The sequence below is a fragment of the Mobula hypostoma genome, chromosome 27, assembly GCF_963921235.1.
Source record: "Mobula hypostoma chromosome 27, sMobHyp1.1, whole genome shotgun sequence".
Classification (NCBI taxonomy): domain Eukaryota; kingdom Metazoa; phylum Chordata; class Chondrichthyes; order Myliobatiformes; family Myliobatidae; genus Mobula; species Mobula hypostoma.
The window spans coordinates 2,387,487-2,403,264 of NC_086123.1; the positions used below are offsets into that span (position 1 = coordinate 2,387,487).

At 43.4% G+C, this 15,778-nt stretch overlaps 1 protein-coding gene across 6 annotated transcripts in view; it reads left to right on the top strand.

The window, feature by feature from the left end:
* The window catches only part of LOC134338347 (oxysterol-binding protein 2-like), a 362,830-nt gene that overhangs the window by 283,515 nt on the left and 63,537 nt on the right, over positions 1-15,778 (top strand). For 5 of the 6 annotated variants that reach the window (XM_063034118.1, XM_063034123.1, XM_063034122.1 and 2 more), the window contains one exon: positions 10,438-10,485. The exons of the other annotated variant lie outside the window; for it this stretch is intronic. In XM_063034118.1, coding sequence (XP_062890188.1) covers positions 10,438-10,485 — 48 coding nt within the window. The remainder of the gene's footprint in view (positions 1-10,437; positions 10,486-15,778) is intronic. 6 annotated transcript variants of the gene reach the window in all.

Sequence of the window (15,778 nt, forward strand, 5' to 3'; positions counted from 1 at the left end):
TGACTATCAACCACCAACCTGTGAAAATCTGTTTCCTTGCCTAACAGTCTCTCCTCAGACACTGCCTGATCTGCCGAGTGTTTCCAGTATCTCCAGAGCAATACACAACAAATGCTGGAGGAAGTCACACGCCGGACCTACTGAAGTGTCTTGGACTGATGCGACAACAGTTTATTCCTCTCCATAGATGCTGCCTGACCTGCTGATTCCTTCAGCATTTTGTGTGATCTATTCATGGTTTAAGTAGATTCAGTTTAACTGGATGGGTGACCACACAGTTTAAATGGATACAGCAGCAGGTCACTCAGGATATAGCATGGTCTTGGTGGTACATACACTTCTAATGGATTCAGAAGGAATCTCATTTTAAATGGATGCCCATGACAGAGGTTTGGTTCAATACAATAGTAAATGGTGCAGACATGAAGCAGTTCCAGGCCACATGCGAAACACTGGAACATGACTGCCATTTGTGAAACCACAGGTATTCTGTCCCTTTTCCACACAAGGCAAAGGGAGATAGCATGAAATGGTTCTCTCCCTGCCCAGCAGCACCAATCCGCACATTGCATCAAAGGGAAGATTCAGATCGTCATTGTCAAAGCACAGAAGAAACACCTTCGGGACACTGGGGCACATGAAAAGCAAAGGTGGCTATCAAGAATATTCTCTGTATGTTATGCCTTTGAAGGTCCTGCCCGTTATTCTATTATTTCAAGCATTCTGGGAATGTTAGCATTAGACGAGTTCTAATCTCACTGCAGCAGCTGGCAAATCTAAATTGAGTTTAGGTCAGTTCAGCTAAAGTAAACATTGGTTGTTTGGAGAATGAGACTGCTGAATTAATAATGGGGAAAATAATTGGCTGAAATACTGAATGATTTTTTTGGTTTGGTCCTCATAGTAAAAAATACTAAACATCAATCCAATAGATAATCAAGGTTATAGGGAGGGAGTAACTTAAAACAATCTGTATCACTGGAGAAAAAATGTGCTGGGGTAAAGGCTGACAAGTGGCGTGGATCTGTGGGCTTGTATCCTGATGTGTGAAAGGTACTGACTACAGAGCAAAAATAGTGCATGAGGTCATGGGCCTTTCAGAAATCTCAAACAAGAGAAAATCTGCAGACACTGGAAATCCAAGCAACACACAAAATGCTGGAGAAACTCAGCAGGCCAGGCAACATCTATGGAAAAGAGTACAGTCGACGTTTTGGGCCGAGACCCTTCAGCAGGTCCTGCTGAAATCTGATGGTGGAGGGGAAGAACCTGTTCCTAAAATGATGTGTGGATGTCTTTACCTCCTCCCTAGGTGTAAGAGAGTAGAACTGGGGGCTAAGCATGCATCCTTGAGGTATACCTGTCTTGACTGTAAGCGGGTAAGAAGTGGGGAGGGGCCAGCCCCCAACCCAGCAGCACATAACCAGCTCCAGCATCTCCTTTGCTGAAGGCCACAGCAGGCAACCCCAAGGCATGAAGGCCTTATCCAACCAACAACAGAGGCAATACAACTCTCCCGCTGTCAGTCTGACCAATAAACCAATGAGTATTCTACATTACCAATGTCCAATAGGGTCTTGTGATCTCAAGAAAAACATCCAAGCCAGTAAGTTCCATGGTTGTTGGATTGCTCACCAGTTTGACTTCTTCTTCCCTGGGTGGCTGAAGCAGGCTCCAACATGATGCTCAACAAGTCCAGCGGGGAATCCATTATTGCAGAGTGATGGTGAGACCTCATCTGGAGAACTTTTTACAGTTCTGGTCAGATTTAAAGAAGCATATACTTGCTTTAGATTAGAGGCATCACCAGTAAGGTTCACTAAAGTGTTACAGAATGAAAGGGCTATTAAATGGAGATCAGGTTGGGCCTGTTCTCATTGTAGGTTAGAAGAATGAATGGTTGTTGAATGATCTGAGAGGAGTTGTAATCAAGGTTGTTGAGAAGTTGTTGCCCCTAAATGGGGGTATCTACAACCAAGGAGCATAGTTTCAAGTAATGGGTTGCCGTATTTTGGAATTTCCTCTCTCAGGGAGCTGAGATTCTGTGTCCTCCCCTACCACAGAGAGTTGTGGAGGTGGAACCACTGAATCAATTCAAGTTGGAAATTGCCAGATAATTAAATACCTGAGTCTAGAGTTATGGGGAGAGAGCAGTAAAAGGGTGTTGAGAACAAGCTTGGAGCAGCCATGGTTTTCCTGAATGGTAGTGCAGGCTCAGGGGCCCCTTGCTTCACGTCATCTCACTTTTAGTACGTAATCTGGAGTAAAAAGCTTGAGCCTCTGACAGACTCTGTGCATCTGACAATTTGTTGAAAACTTTCCAGTTCATTGACATCTTTTAGGGAAGAAAATCTTCCTTCCCTTCTGAAATAACAAAAATTCAACAAGCTGGGCAGCATCTGGGAAAAGAGAAGCAGAACATTTCTGTTTGAATACCAGGAAAGGTCAATATTTGACTCAGGACCTACGATGATATGGTGCTTTTTTCCTGTCTTGGCTAGCAATGAAATGGAATAAGATAGATCTACAGATTTAATGCCAGCACTTGTACTGAGACATATTTGGTTTCCCTCCTGAAGACCTAATCCCAAGTATTGGCATGTTCTTAAATTGGAAAGGGGATCTTCCACTCTGCTCCTGTGGGTAGTGCCTTCCTGTTTAGAGTACCTGTTATAGTATCTCCGCTAGGTAAATCCAACTTCCACAAGCTTTCTGGCTCTTGGGCTGACCCAGGGTTCCAGCAGAAGGTTGAGGTTGGAGTCCACAGTCTCGGGACAGCAGTAGAAAACCGGACTGACCACCAAAGGACAACCTAAATATTCACAACAGGAATGCACCCAAGCCCTGCTGATGTCCCCAAGTCTTTCCCTCCAATATTTAGGAATGTGTTATTATTGGTAGATCTGTTTTGCTGCCATCAAGCAACACTTGACTTTTCTCCAAGAGATGGCATGTTTAAAGGAGATGTGTAGGGCAAGTTTTCTTTTACACAGAGAGCGCTGAATGCCTGGAATAGGTTGCCGCCCACAGGGAGTGGTGCAAGCAGATATAATAGCGATTAATAGATGTAATAGGCAAGCCTGCTTGAGGCCACGCTGCTGCCTCATCGCCTGTCTCCCCAACAAATAAGGGAAACAGGTCAGTGACATCTCACATTATCAATGTCTAACAAGGTTTTCTGATCAGAAGAGAAACGTCCAGGACAGTCACTCATGGTTACACTGCACGCTGCTTTCTTGCACCAACTCCAGTGTCTTCAGGTTTTGTGTTTAGCGTGTCGCACCACACAGTCAGCCATTCTTGTCTGGCGTGTGGTGTCAGGATTGGTCTCCTTTAGGATTAACCGGGTCACGATATGAACGTTCCTGACTCGACCCTTTTTTTTTATGAGGCCAAGTGGCTAGCTCGACGCCCAACCCGGCGCGGATGGGAAGCGTGCTGGGGGGGTGGCCCGACTTGGATTCGAACTCGGGAGCCTTTGTTCCGGAGTCCGGCGCTGATGCTGTTGCGCCACCAGCCGGCCATGTCTTCAGGTGGCCAGCAGCAACACAGTCTGGACCCAGCTGTCTGTCGGCTTCACTGTCACCAGCCATCCGCTGGCTCCTCTTTCTCCAGCTGACCATTGACTTCACCATCTCCGGCCAATCTGCTGGCCTCTCCTTCTCCCAGCCAACCGCTGGCTTCTCCTTCTCCCAGCTGAGTATAAAATCTTCCACTAGTCGGAGTGGTTCAGTGAACTGACAAGCTGGCAGAATCCTGAAGAACAGACTGGGCCTGTTGCAGGTAGTGAGAGAGACAGCAGGAGAGAGAGTTCTGCAGCTGTAAGGGCATCAAAGGTGTGTCCTCACTAGCCAGCTGTGTCCACATCCTGCACATCATGGGCACTAGCTTACCCAGCATCAAAGATATTTTCAAAAGGCGATGTCCCAGAAAGGTGACATCCATCATTAAGGACACCCACCAACCCAGGACATGCCCTCTTCTCATTACTACCATCAGGGAAGAGGTACAGCAACACCCACACTCGGTGTTTTAAGAACAGCTTTTTCCTCACTGCTATCTGATTCCTGAATGGTCCGTGAACACTACCTCACTATTTTTGCTTTCCTTGTTCAATACTTATTCTATATACTGTAGATTCCAGTTAATTGGGACACATTGGCCCAATTAAGCAGCTGCATCAGTTACCAGAAGTTTCACAGAAGTAGTTTAAAAAAGACAAACTACCATTTAACAGAGTAACAAATTATGTATTTAAATGAAATACAGAGCAAATTAAAACTACCGTATTACTGCAGTACTATAAAACTGTGTATCAGTTCCTAATTGTTATCGACAGAGGAATTCATAAAGTGCACGCTGCCGTGTTCTTTTGATTGCCTGTAAATGAACGAAAGCACAGACACCTCATGCAGATAATGGGCTGCCTGCATTGCTTTTCTGCATGAAGTAGTGTCAAAAATCACTGCTTTCTAATTCGGCGTTGGTCAGCTGACATGAATAACATAACACAAGCAACAGCAACTGACACTATTTAAAAACTGTTCACTCGAAGTATGGTGTAGTGTCTAATAGCTACACAAATGCATGTGACTGTAGCTACAAACTTGTAGTTAGAAAGTGTTGCGTCCTCCAAATCTTCATTTCATTGTCACATTCAAAATGATTATCAATACCTTCAAATGCTTCGTAGTTCCTAACTTGAAATCGTTTATTTTCACTTCAGGCTGTTTCTGGCATCTCCAAGCTACTATGAGTGACTTTTTAACTATTTACTATTTAAACACTGTTCACTCAAAGCACGGTGTTGTTTCTAACAGCTGTGCAAGTGCATCTGACGGATGCTAGTCGGAGACCAGCAACAGTCTCCTGTCCTAACTAAGCAGCATAGTGCCCCAAATGAAGGAAGGAAATCCCAGCTAGTTTCTCAATTAGTTTATGAGTTGTCCCAAATAAGCAGCTGCCCCAGGTAATGGGAATCCACTTTATTTATACAGTATATATTATTGCACTTAATACTATACTTTATCTATTGCACTGTAATGCTACCACAAAACAACAAATTTCACGACATGTCAGTTTTCATAGGGACATGGATGGTAGAGGTATGGAAGGTTATGGTCCCAGTAAAGGTCGATGGGAATAGGCAGTTTAAATGGCCTAGCACAGACTAAGTGGGCCAAAGGGCCTGTTTCTGTCCTGTGCTTTTCTATGACTCTATGTCTTGGTGATAATAATTCTGATTCTGAATATATAAACACTGTAACCATTAAACCTGACATTCATATATTCCCCCTTGAGTAATGAGCTGCAGAAAGCATGATTACAAATTGATTTTTAAACCATTAGGAGAGCATTTTTATGGATGAGTTGCTGTTTGCTCCGTACCATGTTGGTTGTTGTGATTATGTCACAGCATGTTTCACTGTCACTACCGAGAATGTTAGCAGCATTCTTCACAGAATGCACAGTTCCACAAGATGTAACAGTAGGCTTATTCAGCTGCCTGTTAATTTCCAATCCATTGTGTTTATTTTGGTGTTTGTTTTACCTCTGTTCACAGAGCAGTATTTATTGACTTAATCACCCTTTGAACTTGAGTTCACTGGCCCAGACTGATATTTATTTAAGAAATTACTGTGCTTGCTTTCAATCCCCTTGTTGCTCTGCCCTTGTTAATATCTGTCAGCCTGCTCTATTCCTCCAAGAAGCCTCATCCCCAGAAACCACTCCCCGTCCCATCAACAGACACAGTCCAGCTACCGATGGTCTTGGCTCACTCCTTTCTCACTGTCTCTCCCTCACTCTAAGGTCCTCTTTAAAACCAACCTATTTGGCTGAACTTTTGGCCATTGGCTATAATGGCAGCACTTAGTGATGGAGTGGGGTGTAGGAAGGAGAAACGGGTTTGTAGGTGAAAAATCTGCTAACTGTGTTGAGGGATAGCAGTGTGATAATGATTGTCTTGTGTGACCCAGTGAGGGGCGGGGGTGTTGTGGTGGTTATGTGGTGATGTTTCCAGTGATAGGTATGGTGGTATTAATGTCTGGTGTCTCTTTGATGTCTTGCTGGTCTGTAGGCAGTAGATATACCGGATAACAGAATCCCAACAGCGTCAATCAGCTACCCAGGGCCGAACCTCACTGGAAGTTGGCTTCGTTTTCCGGCTAGTTCACAGAACACGAAGCGTAGACCTGCACTATACTGCCATGTTCTTCAGCCCATAATGTTAGACTGTCCTTTTAACCCACTTTAAGATCAATCTAACCCTTCCCTCCTGCAGAGCCCTCCATTTTTATAGAACATGGAAACAGAACATAGTTCACATTTGCTTCTTCTTTGCTTGTTTTGCTCCTTTGTAGAGGACAAAGCACGTCAATTTTAATACGAGGGCACCTGGGGCCAGCAGCTGCAGAAGCTGACATGGGATTGTTGGTGAATTTCTGTCTCAGTCTGGTCTAACACTCAGTGATCAAGGGAAATTTCCACGCTGCACGATCATCAGAAACTCGACTCAAGCCAGGGACTTGTGACTTCACCCAACAGCCCACGAGGAAGTTGGATCATACCAGGGTTATCAACCTTTCTACATTTAAGAAACTCTTAGATAGATGCATGGACTATAAAAAAAAATGGGTGAAGGGCTATGTAGGAAAGAAAGATTAGATTAATCTTCAGCGAGTGGTGCCTTAGGAAGGTGGTGTCCATCATTAAGGATCCCCACCACCTAGGACATGCCCTCTTCTCGTTGTACCAAGGAGGTACAGAAGCCTGAAGGTGCACACTCGGTGATTCAGGAACAGCTTTTTCCCTCTGCCATCCGATTTCTAAATGGACATTGAACCCATGGACACCACCTCACCACTTTTCTTTTGCACTACGTATTTTTACTTCACTGTTTAATAGACGTATATATAATTACTGTAACTTGTTTTTTTCTCTATATTTATTTATCATGTGTTGCATTGTACTGCTGGCATAAAGTTAACGAATTTCATGACATCTACTGGTGATATTAAACCTGATTCTAGTTTTCAGAGTAGGTTAAATTGTCTGCTGTACACTGTGAGCTGAGGGACCTGTAGTGCTGTCATGTTCCTTGTTCCATGTTCTATCTCTCCATGTCTGTCCTCGTACAAACACTTCATGTCAGGACTCAGTGGCAGTGACTGATGAGGGGTCTTGGCCAGAAACATCGATTATTCATTCCTCTCCATAGATGCCTGACCTGCAGAGTTCCTCCAGCATTCTGTGTGTGTTACTCTAGACAGTGACCGAGGTTTGTTTTCCAGTAGGCCAGCCAAAGAGCAGGGAAGTGGAGGAGTTGCCTCTCTAGAACAGCATTTCTCACTGAATGTATTTTGCAGACACTGGTGTAAAGTGTGTGACATGCATTATAAACCTGGACTGTATTTTGCATAATGAAGTCTGCCGAAGTAGGTGAGATCTGTACATTGTCTTAGTGGAGATGGTGATCATATGATTGTCCACACGACTCCAGTGACCCTGGATGCTGTCTGCGTGGAGTTTGCACCTTCCCTCTGAGACTGCATTGAGTTCACTCCAGTTCCCTCCCACATCCCAATGCTGTGCTGTTCAGTCAATTGACTGTTGTAAATTGTCTCTTGGATGAGTAGTTGGCAAAAAGAATCAAAGAGAGGTTTAATAGGCATGATATCTACAGGAGATAGCATAGATAATGGGCTGACTGGCCTCCTGTATTGTTTTAAGATTAGATTCAGATGAGATTCAACTTTATTGTCATTGTGCCGAGTACAGATACAAAGCCAATGAAATGCAGTTAGCATCTGACCAGAAATGCAAAGAATAGTGTTATTTACAAAATAACTGCGAATAAAAAGTGCTACAGCACACAAATATAAAAGTACTGAGACAGTACAATATGGGTGCAATACTGCTTAGCGCTGTGATGTGAGGTTCAGCAGGGTCACAGCCTCAGGGAAGAATCTCTTCCTGTGCCTGCTGGTGCGGGAGCGGAGGCTCCTGTAGTGCCTACCGGATGGGAGGAGAGTAAAAAGTCCATGGTTAGGGTGAAATGCATCCTTGATAATGCTTTTCGCCCTGCCCAGGCAGCGTTTATGGTAGATGTTCTCAATGGTGGGCAATTGGGTGCCGATAATCTGCTGGGCAGTTTTCACCACACGCTGGAGTGCTTTGCAGTCTGATACAGGACAATTGCTGTACCACACTGAGATGCATTTGGTGAGTATGCTCTCAATGGTACAGCGGTAAAAGTCTGTCAAATGTTGTACAAGTCCTCTAGAACAACGTATGTTATCCAATGTTGCACGCATAACATGCAGTTCCTCCAGCATTTTGTGTGTGTTACCCTGGATTTCAAGCATCTGCAGAATATCTTCATTTTATGATTTGTCATCCAGCTACTTTGAGTCCAAATCAGGAAAGAGAATTGTGTCCTTCAGTGTAGTGTCAGGGCAGGTGCTACCTTACAGAATTAAAAACATTCTCACCCTTACTCACGATGTAAATTTGAGCCTAGCTGTCAGACCTGTCTTTTTGATTCCTTGTAGGATTCTTGAGTGTCAGAGGTAGTTTGTGACATTGAGGAGCAGACAGCTCTGGTAAATTGGTATCACTCTCATCTGATCAGGCCTGCTTTTCAACATTGCCTGACTGGATAAGAGGGAAACGGAAGCAAAATGAGATTTGCTATCCTTGGTGTGATACGGTTGTGAGTATCTGAAGGTGTTGTGCAGTCAGGGATTCCTGTTTTAGGACTCATGCACCTACCCTTGTTGAAATAATATTACAGAATGCATCCTTTTAAACTGTGATGTCTGCTGTCACTGGAAACAGCAACAACTCCGTTCAGCAGTGATGTTGTGTTCCCAACCAGCATAATAAGACCATAAAACATAGGAGCAGAATTAGGTTATTTGGTCCATCATGTCTACTCCGTTATTCAATCATGGCTAATTTATTTTCCCTCTCAACCCCATTCTCTTGCCTTCTCTATAATCTTTGAATCCTTACTAATCAAGAACGTAGCAACCTCCACGTTAAATATTCCCAAAGAATTGGCCTCCAGTTGACTGTGACAATGAATTCCACAGATTCACCATGCTAGGGCTAAAGAAATTCCTCCTCATCTCTATTCTAAAGGGACATCCTTCTGTTCTGGGTCCGCCCTGTGGTCCTAGACTCTCTCACTATTGAAAATCTCCTCTCCATGTTCATTCTGTTTTGGCCTTTCAATATTCAGTAGGCTTGAGTGAGAGCCCCCCCAATTCTTCTCAACTCTGGAGAGTACAGGCCTTCATGCAGGTGTATTCAGTTTCAGCGCTCTGGTCAGGGTCTGCCCTTTCACCTAGCTTAGGGAAGTGACCGGCTTGAAAATGCGAGCAAAGTTGTTCCTTGGGTCTTTCTCATGTTGTTGTTAGTTGTCTTTAGCACAGCTGGTTAGTCTGAGGAGTGGGGATTAAAAAGGAAATTCAACAAATACTGCCGATTAAATTTTTATCATCTCTTACTTTTCCAGCTTTATCAAAATAGATTTAATATCAAAGGAATACTATGATCCCAGAATTAGAGATGCAAGTTGTGACTTTATTTTAGATTGCAGAAAAACAAAATGATGTCCCTACTTTGCCTCGTTTTGTAGTAGTGCGATTTTGACTGTCTCCTAATTTCTCTGTATGTTAAATATGTAGATGTAAATTGTATATCAGTGGGAAGAATAGGCCATAGTGATTCCAAAGCCAACTTCTAATAGCTGCCTGCGGAGATGTGTCCTCTTGAACAGTTGGTCCTGTCCATCTGCAGGATGCTGCTTGTGTTATGTTTCTTTCTGTTCCAGAGTAGGTACCAGGTACTGGAGCCAACTAGTGCCTCTGTCACCTCTCCTCATGCTATTCTCTTCTCTCTCTGCCCCCCAATTTGTTCCTTTCCTCTTTCTTCCTCCTCCCCCCCATCCCAATCCCCCTGCCTCACCCCCGCTCTCCCTCTCCTCCCCCCCCATCTCTGTTCCTGTCTCTCCTTCTCTCCTCCCTCTCCATTTCTCTATCTCCCTCTCTCCTGGAATCTATCTCTCTCCCTCTTTTCCTCCCTCCCCCTCTCCCTCCTCTCCCCCTCCCCTCGCCCTTTCCCCTACCCCTTTCCCTCTCCAGGCTGTCCCAACTCAGTGTTGAGGGAACGCTGCACTCTCATTGCCGTTCTCTGGCGACTAGCTGTGAAGTTTTTCCCCAATACCTAAGTCATTATTTATCCCATAATCACCCTCACTCAAACCAGCAGTTCTTGTTATTAACACCGGAAATTTGTAAGAGCATTTGTGGCCTTTCTGGTAACTGCACGTCAAAAGTACCTGCTGGGTTGTAAAGGGTTTTGAGACACTCTGAGGTTGTGGAAAGTGCTATATAAACGTAAGTCTGTCTTTCTTTTGCACGCCTTCCAAAGGAAGTTGGACTGATTCTTGGCTGGGACAAAGATCGCACCGTATAAAAGGTACGTAGATTAATAGTTGACATTCGCATTAGATGGCCTAGTCTTGACTGCCTGTGAGTGATGACGAGCTAGGTAGATCAAGTCACAATGTTGCAAATGAGGTGGGGGAGTTATGAAGGACTGCTTGGCCTTCCTCTGTTTGTCAGTGTCGCAACATGAAACTTGATTTTGTGCTGTATTTAGCACAGTCAAAATCTTACAATAGTGATGTGGTGAAGTTGCTTGTTCCTCCTTGTGCACAGAAAGAAAAGCATAATTCCCATATGAAATTCTGTTTGGATATCTATTATGGCATGATAAAAATATAGTATATTAACCATAGCTTCTAAGACTAACATCTTTGCCATTATTGTGATCATGTAATGGAAACTTGCGTGTGTAGTTAGTTACATTATCAGGTGAATAATAGTCAATGTTGTTATCTTGGTGGAAGTTTGACCTCTCTTCTCTGTAGGAGGACATCAGTCACGTTCCATTCTCGTTGTGTTTACGTCGGTGCATCTTGATAATTCACTACCCGACTGTTTGGAATTCTGATGGTTCAGTGGTTTTCCAGCTCCCACACTCCTTTCAATACACGGGGGTCCAGTTCCCTCCCTCCCACCCTCCTTTCAATACACAGGGGTCCAGTTCCCTCCCTCCCACCCTCCTTTCAATACACAGGGGTCCAGTTTCCTCCCTCCCACCCTCCTTCCAACACACCAGGGCCCCGATTCCTGTAGTCGCTTTAACAACCCTGCACCTAATTTCCACACTTCTTTGATACTCACCTGCTTTTGTTTCCCACTCTCCTTAGGAATTTTCCTTGCCCTGTTCCCCATAGTCATTTAAAATTTAGTGGATACATTGGAAAATATATTCTTCCTCTTTGTGACATCTAAAACAAAAGAATTAGAAGTGTTTTGGACTTTTAATGGAATAACATTCCATAACCCAGAAAATCTGTCAGTCATCAAAGTTCAAGCATGCTACGTTAACTAGTTTTACTAGGAATACATTTTATCTTTAAGCTAAATCACTTTACTGCATTTTTTTGTAAATATTTTGTTCTTGAGATCAACATGTATGAACATAGAACATAACAGCACAGTACAGGCCCTTTGGCCCATGATGTTAGCATTCATTTCAAGAAGACTCAAATATAAAAGCAAGGATGATATGTTGAGAATTTATGAAGCACTGGTGAGGTCTTAGAATGACCTTATGTGGTTTCTTAGAAGAATGCTGAAAATATCATATAGAGATAGGGTAACTAATGAGACAGTACTCCAACGTGCCCATACAAAAAGATCGTTAATGAGAACATTAAATGAGAGGAAACTTAAATTCCAGGGGAATGTCATCAGCAAGGGAGAAATAGAATGCCTTACATTACGAGGCGGTATGCCTGGGAAACGCGGTAGATGAAGGCAAAGAAGAAAATATATGGTCACTGTGAAAGAACTAACAGATCTAAGTGTGTGAGATATCATTGACGCTGCGAGGGATCATTCGATGTGGAGAGCCATGATCGCCCGAGTGTGTAACGCGCAAGGCACATGAAGAAGAAGAAGAAGGTGAGGCCTCACTTGGAGTATTGTGAGCAATTTTAGGCCCCTTATATTAGAAATGATGTACTGAAACTTGAGAGGGTTCAAAGGAGGTTCATGAACATGATTCCAGGATTGAACGGCTTTTCAGATGAAGAGCGTTTAGGGGCTCTGAGCCTGTATTCACCGGAATTCAGAAGAATGAGGGGTGACCTCATTGAAACCTATTGAATAGTGACAGAGTGGACGTGAAGAGGATTCTTTCTTATGGTGGGAGAATCTAAGACAAGAGAACATAGCTCTAGAATGGATGTGTGTCCTTTTAGAATGGAGGTGAGGAGGAATTTCTTTACCTGGAGGGTGATGAATCTGGGGAATTCTTTGCCCCAGGCAGCCATGGAGGCCAAGTCTTCATGTATATTTAAGGTAGTGTTTGGTAGATTGTTGATTGGTCAGGACATGAAAGGATACGGGGAGAAGGCAGGAGACTGGGGCTGAAAGGAAAATTGGATCAGCCATAATGAAATGGCAGAGTAGCCAAATGGCCTAATTCTGCTCCTATATCTTATGGTTTTGTGGTGTGAAATCGTTGTTTGGTGGCAGCAGTGCAGTGCAAAGACAAAATCATTGCTCTTTGTGCTTAAAAAGTAGAAAACATCCCAGTACTGTTAAGTATGGGGAAAGAAGAAATAAGTTCTCTAGGAGCTCTGTTGTGTTGAATAAAGACCTTTTATATCCCTCAGCGACTGTCTCTGTGTGACTCAGTTCAGCAATCACAACACCCTGCCCAATGCTACAGTGCGATCTCTATTAAACATAGATGGATGCTATCCAAAATAAAGTCATAATCAGATCATCTCACTGCACCAGTTGGCAGGTCTGACTTCCATGTTTCAATGGCAGGAACTGATCATTTACTTCAGCTGGGCTATTCTCATGCTTGCAAACAAGAAAGCAGAACACTGGCCTCACTTTATTCATCTTCTTACTTCACAGTTAGATTTGGCAACCTCAGACAATTCTTTGTTAGTTGCTTCTCTGCATTGGTCGGGCGCATCAATTCATGATTTCTTCCATCTTCATCCCTACTTGTTTCAACTTCACTAAGGACCATCACCGTGTGGGTCATGCCCTCTTCTCAGTACTACCACCGGGGAGGAGATATAGGAGCCTGAAGATTCACAGCCAAAGCTTTAAGAACAGTTTCTTCTCCTCTTCCGCCATCAGATTTCTGAGCGAACTATAGACCTTATTATTCCTTCTTCCTGTACTATCTATTATTGTAATTTATAGTGCTCATGGCCATAATAACTTTAACTTTTTGAGGGTAGTCAGCTAACTTTTGCAGAATTACGTATTTCAAATGGGAGTGCGTCTCAAATGCAGAACCTCTTGGAATATTTAAATTTTGGTAGCTTGTTTGAGAGCTTCTGAGCACAAACTCCACGCACCCAAATTATACCTCTTTTTTTTACTATTTTGGAGGTTGGCTCAGATAAACTGGGAGTACGCAAATATGCAAATAACTAGAATAGAGGCAAAACCAGTGTCCCAAACTCTGCATTAAGTGGCTGAGAAATGTCTTTAACAAGGTGTTGATACAGGAGATGGCCACTTAGTCGTTCCCTGATCGCATCGTGAAGGTTTCAGTGAGTGTTAGTTAATATAAAACATTCATCTTTTGTCTTTCCCCGTGTATTTACAATGTCCCACACCTGCCATTGATTTCAATGACCGTAAAGTGTGAGTGAAAGTTGAATTGTCAACAAGTTTCATTTCTGAAGACCGGTTCTCATTTTATTTGATGTTTCTCTATCGATATAATTCCCGAACTCCAGAATAATTTCTTAACACAGGGTTTCCTACAGGTGTCCTGCACCTACTTTGACTCAGTACAACCACATGAGCACTAAACAAAACAGGACCCTGTGACTACAGTGATTAGGCAAACCATGAGGAAAACAAAAATCTATTCCAGGCAGATACAGATCATCACTTGTTTAGCCTCTGAGATTAAGGTGTATGCTTGCTGTATTCATTCAATGCACAGACCCAATGAGTTCTGGACTTTAAGGCAATCGAGGAGTACAGGTATAGTGTTGGCCCGTGGTGAAGCAAGTTGCTAGGGCCAGCAGACCTGTAGAGAGAACAGCCAAGATTATATTTCAAGTTGATGACCTTTCATCAATTAAGTGTAAAATAAATTCTAAAGTGCAGAGGAAGGTGAGATGAATCAAGAGGGAGGGAAAAATTAGAATTAGGTTTGCTATCATTGGCACATATCATGAAATTTGTTTTGCGGCAGTAGTACAGTGCAATACATAATAAAAAACTATAAGTTACAATGAGAAAAAATATATATACATGTATAATTAAATATGTAGTGCAAAAAGAGAGCAGAGAAATTGAGAGGAAGTGGGTATCCTCCAACCTGATGGCATGAACATCGACTTCTCTAACTTCCGCTAAGGCCCCATCTCCCCCTCGTACCCCATCTGTTACTCATTTTTATGCACACATTCTTTCTCTCACTCTCCTTTTTCTCCCTCTGTCCCTCTGAATATACCTCTTGCCCATCCTCTGGGTCACCCCCCCCCTTGTCTTTCTTCCCGGACCTCCTGTCCCATGATCCTCTCATATCCCCTTTTGCCTATCACCTGTCCAGCTCTTGGCTGTATCCCTCCCCCTCCTGTCTTCTCCTATCATTTTGGATCTCCCCTTCCCCCTCCAACTTTCAAATCCCTTACTCACTCTTCCTTCAGTTAGTCCTGACGAAGGGTCTCGGCCTGAAACGTCGACGGCACCTCTTCCTACAGATGCTGCCTGGCCTGCTGCGTTCACCAGCAACTTTGATGTATGTTGCTTGAATTTCCAGCATCTGCAGAATTCCTGTTGTTTTTGTATGTGGATTCATTGTCTCTTCAGAAATCTGATGGCAGAGGGGAAGAAGTTGTTCCAATAATGTTCACTGTATGTCTTCAGCCTTCTGTATCTCTTTCCTAATGGTAGCAATGATAAGAGGGCATGTCCTGGGTGATGGGGGCATGTCCTTAATGATGGAATCAGAATCAGAATTATTATCACTAGCTTAGATGACATGGAATTTGTTGTTTTGCTACAGCAGTAGCGTGAAAAGATGTAAAATTACTGTAAATTACAGAAGTATATATGTAATGTAAAAAGAAAGAATAATGAGGTGGTGTTCATGGAGCATTAAGAAATCTTTTGGATGATGAAGGGGAAGAAGGCTGTGCTCTGTGTTGTTCTGACAAACATGCCCGCAGACCCACCAATAGAGAACCTGTTAGAATATCATGCTCAACTTGAGCGATTGCACTACCACTGCTGTGTTGGTGCCAGGATGCGTGGCCACACTTTGGGCTGCCCCCAGCATGTCCCTAGGTTGTGTTGGTTGTTAATGCAAATAACGTATTTCACTGCATGTTTTGATGTATATGTAATAAATAGATCTGAATCTATATCTGAATCATTGAGTGTGAGCCTTCAGGTTCCTCTACCTCCTCCCCAGTGACTGTAATGAAAAGAGGGCATGTTCTGCATCGTGGAGGGCTGTGGTGGAATAGGGGCAGGAGAGGTTAAACGAAAAAAGAGCTTGGGGATCTGTGCGACAGAGGGTGTTGAAGGCATAACTGGATATCAGAGGCAGGTGTGGAGTAAGTGTATGTAGCAGCAGATGAATGATGAGGGTGTTGTTCAAGATGCTAAATGTGCAGTATGTTTCAGCGTTGACTGTTTCTCTTCCA